At 35.6% G+C, this 9,044-nt stretch overlaps 2 protein-coding genes across 2 annotated transcripts; both read right to left on the reverse strand.

Annotated features, from left to right (window-relative positions):
• Nucleotides 1-296: 296 nt before the first annotated feature.
• Nucleotides 297-3,379, reverse strand: LOC149380505 (WAT1-related protein At5g64700-like). Its single transcript, XM_089604165.1, has 7 exons — nucleotides 3,234-3,379; nucleotides 3,054-3,116; nucleotides 2,515-2,628; nucleotides 2,185-2,437; nucleotides 1,609-1,767; nucleotides 603-754; nucleotides 297-459 (listed from the first exon to the last, which is right to left on the reverse strand). Exons 1-7 carry the CDS (start codon nucleotides 3,377-3,379, stop codon nucleotides 297-299), a joined length of 1,050 nt encoding a protein of 349 aa, XP_089460291.1.
• Nucleotides 3,380-5,172: 1,793 nt separating this feature from the next.
• LOC149380506 (receptor-like protein EIX2) lies at nucleotides 5,173-8,567 on the reverse strand. The gene has a single exon (XM_089602864.1). It carries the CDS (start codon nucleotides 8,527-8,529, stop codon nucleotides 5,410-5,412), a length of 3,120 nt encoding a protein of 1,039 aa, XP_089458990.1. The 5' UTR covers nucleotides 8,530-8,567; the 3' UTR covers nucleotides 5,173-5,409.
• Between the last annotated feature and the right edge of the window lie 477 nt (nucleotides 8,568-9,044).

The raw sequence follows: 9,044 nt of genomic DNA on the forward strand, positions 1-9,044 counted from the left end.
ATACAACGATTTGGTATATATACAATTTTATTTTTATCCAGATGTTGAATGTCTAGTATTTAAAACACTGATCAAAACTAAGAAGCTCGAATGGCTTGGCTTCTTAACAGCTTCATAACAATGTGAACGACCTAGTAGGATCATATTTTTCAACAAACACTAAAACGATTATTCTAGTAATACTATGTATGACACTGAAACTGGCTAATTAACGTGTACATTTAATCAGTTCCTAAACCAATCCAATAACTAATTATGGAATGATTTTTCAGAAACTATTATAGAGATCAATCCGGTCAAATATGATCACTATCTACATTATTATTATCTGTGCGAATCGACCTTGATTGTGTGAGATCTTGACTCAAATTTGTTTGTTGCAAAGCGGTCTTGGCCTCTATCCTTTTCGCCCACAGAAATGAGTACAATCCAATTATGATCAATCCCATGCCAATCAAACTGCATTGCATATAAATTTAGTGTTATTACAAAATGAAATCTATATATTTAGAAATACAAAAACATATACACACACATATATATATATATACATACATATATATATATATATATATATATATATATATATATATATAACTTACATTCCGGTACTGATTGGTTGACCAAGAATGAGTGCTTCCAATAATGCAGTGAAAATAATGGAAACTGCGTTGAACATTAGAGGATAACTTGGACCTTCTTTTGACACTGCCCATAATAGTACACATATTGTTGTAGCTGAAGATAAAGCCCCCTATCAAATAATTCACATATTAATTAATAATTATAAGAACACCTACTTGTGTATAGTTGGCTTTATTTCACTGAAATTTAACATTGCCTACACTATTACAAAAACTACTTTTAAAAATGACAAATACTTTTTAGAAGCGACATTTTCTAATTAGAAGCAACTAATCGCTTCCAGTATAGTCAACGAAAATCCAAACAAGCTGTATTGAAAGAGTCAAAATTCATATTTTTTCCATCAATTAGAAGCGACTTGTCGCTTTTAAGCTCCTGAAATTTTTGGCGGGAATCCAATTGTCACTTCTAAATGCTTCCCGTCATTTCGCGAGAGCCATTTCCGGCGCCAATTTTTTGGACTTAGAATCGATCCTAAAGGCGACATGTCGCTTCTAAAAGTGTCGCTTCTAGTTTTTAGAAGCGATTGACCTTTAAAAGCGAACCTTTAGAAGCGACTTTGTAGCTTCTAAAGACTTCTAAAGGTCATTTAGAGACTTTTTTACTTTTAGAAGCGACTTTTATCGCTTCTAAAGGCTTTTTTTTTTTTTTTTATAGTAGTGATAATTCCTATGGATAACGGATAATAACAAATTATTACAAGAGTATTTGGTCCATCATTAAAATGTTGATTATCTATCAAGCAAACGTTATTAGATTATTAGAAATATAAAGTTTGTGAATATACACTATTTTCTTCCATATGAAGATTGAAGAGATCCTAAGGTTGAAATCAGTCAAATTATTAAAAATAATTGACTAAAAAAATAGAATTAATATAGATAAACAATGCAATTAATAATATATGAATTTTTCATCGAAGCTTAATGTTAATTTTAATTCGACAAATATGATGGTACTTACCGAGTAAAGTATAGTAAGTAGTTCAAAATCAAGAGCCAATTTCCAGGCAGATGGACTTCTGTCAAAACATAGGCCAAAAACGATTGATTGCAACGACATTACGATACATTCCAACATTGTTCCCCAATATTTAAATGGAAATACTTGTAGTAATTTTGCCTGCAATAAAATATAGATACACAAAAAAATATAATCATAATTTATATATAGTTATAGTTCAATAAAGTGAATGCAGAAAAAGAAAAAAGAAAAAACAAAGGTGTCAAAGCGTAACTATATACCCACAAAATCCTTACCTTTTCTCTGTAGAAATTAAAACAAAGAAATTACATGTAATCCTGTAAAATACTGGCTGTCTATTTATTTATTTATTTTACCGTTTTATTTTATCATATACTTACAATTTCAATTTTTTTTATTGTTTACCATTTTCAATTTAAAAAACGGTACTTGATTTTTTTTATTATCCGTATTCTTGAAATGAGCATAAAAAAACTAGGATACGAGAATTTTCCCCGATTAAAATCAAGGCTGGTCCTATAACATAACAATTAAATTGCCATATTTGGTACGTACTTGTGCTATCATCCATGATGCATAAGAGACGCAACACCCGATCAACATCAAAGTGCCACGTGTCCAATGGTCGCGAGATTCTTTGGGAATGATTTGAGAATTATTATTTGTATGGTTTTGGTGATGACGTGGACTTATTATGTGAAACGACGTTCCCGTGTAGAGACTGCTCGTCAAAGCTCCGGCGAGACACACCAACGTTCCCGCTATTTTCACTTTACCCGCCTTTGTAAATAGTCTCAGTTTCTCCATTCTACACATGGTTAAATTTTTGCATGAGCTATTTTTGTCATTTAATAATTTGTTTATATTAGGATTGTTGATGATTACCGGAGGAGAACGGAGAAGAGAAAAGTGACTATTGGAATCATGGCGAGGAAGTTTGAAGCATATGTTGCCGTGGTGTATTTGATACCATAGTACAACAATGACATTATCATCATCCTGACCAATGATATAGTAAAACATGTTTTACTACTTACGAATTGTATGTAAATATATATGTAATCAACTAAATGTTAAATTTCATAAACGAACTATTATGTCTAAAAGATCATAGAGACCAAAGATTTGTTTATAACACAATTTGCACCTTCGAGTAATTAAAACTCGGAAATTATATTTTAACTTTGAAGGATATAGCTCCAAATTTTTTTTTTTTTAATTTTTTAATTTTTTTACAGTTTGTGATAGATTCAACCCTATTAGATTGACCTCTATCAACAATCACCGACACTCGTTGCCCTTTTGACTAATAGCTTTCGTCAATTTTTGAACGAAATCTCAAATGAACAACGGGTAAAATAATCCTAATAAATAAATCAAGACATATATTTAATACTCGTGCGTGAAGTAATATACGAACTTACCCGGTAAATGCACATAAAAATATCCAGAAACAAACCGCACGGTTGAACCTCTTCTCTTGATGTCTGCAAAATATACAAAATATATCCCTTCTCAACAAAAACGCCTTTCTTGCAAGGAAAATTAATCAAAATTAGGCATGAAAATAAAAACAAAATTAACAGGCTGAAGATAATATGAACCTCTCAAAGTAAAAGGAAAAAGGAGCGACGCAAATCGCAGCAACCAAATTACGGTAAACAACCAGTGCGAAAACGAAAGTCCCGTTGACAAGAACAACTCTGGACAATATTTGCAATCCAGACAAGATTAGTTGCAACATTAACATTGCCAATATTAATTTTAACGTATTGAACCATTTCATAGCTAATGCCACCAACTCCATAACAAAATTGTATATGTATGTAACCAATATATAAAATGTAAGTGTTTATCGCTAGCTAGTCTTTTATAAACACAAGAAGATGTACATGAATTGTCTAGGAAAAAGAATTAGAGGGTTAAATTATATTGATGAATTCACAGCAATTAGGTAAAACTCGACAAATATATTTGCATTTTGCAATATCAAAGAAACTTCCGTGGAGATTTTAATTGCAAATTCATGGTTTTGTTTATTTCTTACCCATTTTACTAGGTGAGTTGGCATCGTTGCTATATGAATTGTGTATTACACTTTTCATTAACTCTTAATAAATTGTAATGTAATTAAAGCACAATTGTTTCTAAATAATAGAGTGACAAAAAACTTGCTAACCAATATTCCAATTAAACCGTAAAAACCGTAAACCGGACCGGACCGGGGATTTTTAAACCGCCGGTCCGGTTTAAAACGGTTTTTTTTGCCCGGTCCGGTTTACTCAATGTAAACGGTCCGGTCCGGTTTAAAAAAAAAAAAAACCGTTAAACCGGACCGGACCGGTTTATTTATAAAAAAAATTAAAAAAAATTAAAAAAATATTAATTGATGTCCAATTAGCCAAATTAGGCATTTGTGCATGTATTTAACTCCCAAATATGATTATATGTTTGTGTTTTGGTGGAAAATTAATGGTTTTTTTTAAAAAAATTATGTTAAACGGTTCAAAACGGTCCAACGGTCCAAAACGGTCCGGTCCGGTCTAAATGGTTCAAAACGGTCTAAACGGTTTAAAACGGTCCGGTCCGGTCTGGATGATTTAAAACGGTCCGGTCCGGTCCGGTTTTTACAGTTTTTTGGTCCGGTCCGGTCCGGTTTTTACAGTTTTTTGGTCCGGTCCGGTTTGGGTTTTTTTGAACCGTTTTGAACGGTCCGGTCCGGTTTTTTGGCCGGTTTTGGACCGGACCGGACCGTGCACAGGCCTAATTTCTTCTATGAACACTCACTAACCCAAGTAACGTTTATTCGAAGTTTCGAGATGAATCGAAAGAGAATTTTCTTCCGTTTTGTGAAGATCAATAACTCCGCTAGCTAGGAACTGGAAATTTGCGCCAATGTCACAAATTCGTCGGGTTTTTGCATCTATGTCACAAAGTTGTCAAAATTGCATTTGTGTCACGTATTTACATTCGTGTCACATGTGCAAATTTCAAATTACTCTCTTTCATAATTTAATCTTTTTATTAGTTACCCCATGACTTCTGAATTTTTACAATACCTCATTAAAAATCACTTCATCTTCCTCTAAAACTTTCTAATTTTTTTGCGTGTGACTTATTTGCAATTGAATTGCCAATTTGTGACATAAGATGCAAATACCACGAACAACCATGAATCTCTCTTCAACAACGAAACAATTCGAATATTTTTAGGTTTTTCTCTATCGAGAATGCTCTAATCTTTATCGTTTTTTTTATTCTTGGTAAATTTTATGTGAAACTCCAATACGTACAGAGTATATTATTTGCATTTGTCTTATAATAGGCTACAAAATTAAAATAAATAATAGAAACTCGACCATGTAAAACCAAATGCAACAATACATCGGTTTGATAAAAAAAATACAACAATACATACATTTATGAGTTCTTATTTGTATCTCATCCCTCAAAACAAATGGCAGAACTGAGAGGGGTATTTGTTACATATATATCGCAGACACTATAAACTTAATACAATGCAATTACAGACGAAACACACCATTTTTTTTAAAACATGGACGGTACCACGAAATTTTATTAATAAGCACTCACTTATGGCGGAGGAAAACCGTGGTTACAAAGATATTTCCTAACAAATAAACAGAAGAAAAAAAGAAGGTAAATAATATAAATAACACACTATTAGAATGTAATAAAACAACACACAAACAAACATTCAGTTATACATAATTCCATCGAAAACTAGCACACACAACACAGGCTATTTGAATTCATAAATTAAACTCGTTTAGTAATTCCAGTGACGTACTTGATCTTGATTATGCAGTCCAAAATATTGTACCAAAGGTACTCTTGGAAGAACCAAAAGTATGCGCGCCTCCATATTCCAGATAATGCCAGCGGAGCAATGATTCCCAGAAACCCGACCCCGAATCCGACTCCGACTCCGAGCCAATACTCTTCTTCTTTTTCTTCGTCTTCGTCTTCGTCTTCGTCTTCATCTTCATCTTCATTTTGTGGTACTGCATTGTCATCATCTTCGCTGCATCGCCTGGGCAGTGGATCTCCACAGAGCAACTGATTTCCATCAAAGCTTGACGAATCTAAGCTCTGCAATTGTGTGCTTTTGGGAATTTCTCCGGAGAAGTTGTTGTGAGATAAGTTTAAGAAATTCAAGAAGCTTAGATTGGTGATGCTCGGAGGAATTCGACCAGATAATTTATTCCACGAGAGATCAAGAGACTCTAATGTTGTCATGTTGCCAATTTTATCCGGAATGCTTCCACACAGATGATTTCTGGAGAGATTCAAGAAGCGTAATCCTTGAAGGCTCGTGAGTTCCATTGGGATCCGCCCCGATAAGTTGTTGCTTGAGAGATCTATGGTAGTCACGAGACCAAGGATGCTTTCGTAGTCGTTTTCCTTCCCTTTTGTCACAATAACTGCATTTTCTCTGACCTCCTTGAAGTACCTTCCGAATCCCATTCCGAAGTAGTCCATCGAACCTTCTTCGTAAGCAGGAGTCACTGCAAATGCGTTATGTAAACACCGTGGTATGGCCCCGGATAGATTGTTATCAGCAACGTCAAGGATTCGGAGCTCATCAAGCACACAAATCTCAACTGGGATATCACCATTCACTTTGTTTGAACGAAGAATGAGAACCCTCAATCCTTTAAGACTTCCTATCCATCTTGGGATTGTTCCAACAAGCTTATTCTGACCAAGTTTGAGTGCTTTTAAAGCTGAACAATTCTTCAGTGCAGTCGGTATCTCTCCAGTGAGCCTGTTGTTACCAAGGTTCAATGATACCAAGAAAATCAATGAACCCATAGAGCTTGGAATCTGACCGGTCAGATAATTACTATGTAAGTCTATCACTGTCAAAACTGACCAATGCTCCCAGCAATTAGGAATATTTCCATCTAAACGATTGCCTCCAAGACGAAGTACTTCCAGCGTGCTATCATTTCCTGAAGGATTGCATAAAAGCCCTGAAATTTCCCCGGAAAAAGAGTTGCTAGAAAGATCCAACCAACGTAAGGAGGATGAGATACGAGGTAATGAACCTGTTAACTTGTTGAAACCCAGGTCTACAATATCAAAACCAAGAACATGGGGAATGGAACCTTGTAGATGGTTATGAGAGAGTACCAATGTGTCTAATTGAGAAGACAAATTCCAAAACCAACTCGGAATGATTCCTGATATTCCAGTGTTGGACAATCCTACATGCCTAATATTCTTCTGTGATTTAAGCCACAATGGAAACTCGGAATCTAACTTCCAATCACCCAAATCAAGAATATCAAGTGAAAATGGAGGAATCCAGTCTGGAGTCACGCTCAGAGTCAATGAATTTCCATATCCATAAATTGTCTTCAAATTCGTGAGATTGGCAAAATGAACTTCGGAAACAACACCTTGTAGATGGTTAGATGAAATTTCTAGGGATTCTAAATTTGAGAGAGACCCGAGTGACGCTGGAATTGGTCCAGAAAGACTGTTATTTTCCAGAGAGAGAGTGGTGAGGTTTTTGAACTCTGCTATTTGATCAGGGATTTCCCCAACAAAGAAATTGTCTGACATATCTAAGGAGGTGAGGCTGTTTGAAAGACAACCAGACAAACTTTGAAATGCATTTGAAAGATTTTCTCTGTATTTATTATTTGACAAGTCAAGATTCTCCAGATTGCAAAGATTCCCCAGAGATGGGGGGATTTTTCCCTGTAGAGAATTACTTGATAAATCAAAATTCACTAGATTGGACATGTTCCCCAGAGATGGGGGTATTTTTCCTTGTAGAGAATTCCAAGACAAGTCAAGATTCTCCAGATTGCAAAGATTCCCCAGAGATGGGGGTATTTTTCCTTGTAGAGAATTGTGTGATAAATCAAGAGTAAGTAGAGAGGATAGGTTGCCGATGGCACTCGGGATACCACCTTGCAACCCCATGAAACGTAGAGTCAAGTGCTGAAGATTTGAAAGAGTATAGAGGCAGCTAAGAATTGTAGAGCGAAAATTGAAATTATAACCTAAATCAAGTGATTGGAGATGGGTCGAGTTTTTCAGGAAAGTGCAAAAAAGTGGAGGATTTTCAAGATTGTTCCCACTCAGGTCCAGCACATGAATGGATGTGAGATTAAGATGAAGATGAGATGGGAAATGAATTTGATTAAGATGGCACACTTGCAAGCGTAACTCTAAGAGGGAAGGCATCCTGTTTACTGCTGACACCCAATTATTGGAGGCTTGACTGAGGTTGACATATCTCATATCTAAAATCTGTAGTGATTGAAGACCAGAAAGCCAGTCAAGATTGTTGGCATATAAAGTAGCATGATCATAACTTGAGAAAATGCTGAGATGATGCAAATTGGAAAGATTTCCTAGTTGGGGCGGAATCATTCCCACAAATGTTCCCTCTAGACCAAGGTGTTTTAAACTCACAAGAGAACCAAGGAAGCTCGGAATCTGGACTCCCTCGTCAATGTCGACATAGCTCAAGTTCAAGTGAGTAAGATGTTTAAGATGGAGCAAGGAAGGAGAGATGTTGCCTGATAATAATGACACCTCGCCGAGCTGGAGGTGCGTGACATGACCGGTTACGTTGTCGCACACGATTCCGTACCATTTGCAGCAGTCAGTAACGTTCCAAGAAGAGAGCATGTTGTTCGGATCATAAACATCCAAGCCTTGCTTGAAGCTGAGTAAGGCTTGCCTCTCTGAGTCGATGCAGGCAGAGCACTCACTGATCAACAAAATCAATGGAGCAACCAGAAGCACAAGGTAAAGAACGGAAAAGTATTTAGGCATGGTGATTTTATTTGGTACACTTTCTTTCTTGTTGCTGCTATGAAAATGATGCGTTATTATATTATTTTTGCCCAACTTCATTCTTATAGTCCAAGTCTCAAGTCAACTGTTTTATTCAAATCAACCCACACCACAGTTTCAAATTCAATTATGTAATTTTCACTTTATTGTATTCAAGAGCAGAAAAGTATATAGGCATTATGGTTTGTTTTGTTTTATTTTGATTTGGGCTAAAACTAAATTGTTGTTGCTGTTGCTGCCCACTTTCCTTCTTGTATCAGTCCAAATCTCAAGTCTTAATTTCATGGTCCACTGGACGATGACAGACACCCAGATAGCTTTGTAATTTCCATTCACCACTTGATCACTCGGGTCTTATCATTGTTGAGCTAAAGTGCTAAAACACGCAAGACAAAGAGAGGTGGGTGGGACTAGTGAGTTATATTATCCTCAAGAAAAGAAAGGAAAATGAGATATAATTTGTACAGAGTGATGATCAAATCATTTTTAGATGATGATAGCTTTGTAGTTTCCATTCACCACTTGATCACTCAGGTCTTATCATTGTTGAAGCTAAATTGCTAAAACACGCAAGA

The sequence above is a fragment of the Urtica dioica genome, chromosome 12, assembly GCF_054948205.1.
Source record: "Urtica dioica subsp. dioica isolate 48M chromosome 12, U.dioica_male_clone48M_v1_H2, whole genome shotgun sequence".
Taxonomy (NCBI): Eukaryota; Viridiplantae; Streptophyta; class Magnoliopsida; order Rosales; family Urticaceae; genus Urtica; species Urtica dioica.

Excerpts from the sequence above, each read along its gene's own strand:
- LOC149380505 (XM_089604165.1), bottom strand. The coding sequence starts at position 3,379 with ATGTTAATGTTGCAACTAATCTTGTCTGGATTGCAAATATTGTCCAGA. Across the intron at positions 755-1,608 it reads TACTTACTATACTTTACTCG|GGGGCTTTATCTTCAGCTAC; the intron begins GTAAGTACCATC and ends ATTATTTGATAG. Across the intron at positions 460-602 it reads CAACCAATCAGTACCGGAAT|TTTGATTGGCATGGGATTGA; the intron begins GTAAGTTATATA and ends TATGCAATGCAG.
- LOC149380506 (XM_089602864.1), bottom strand. The coding sequence starts at position 8,529 with ATGAAGTTGGGCAAAAATAATATAATAACGCATCATTTTCATAGCAGC.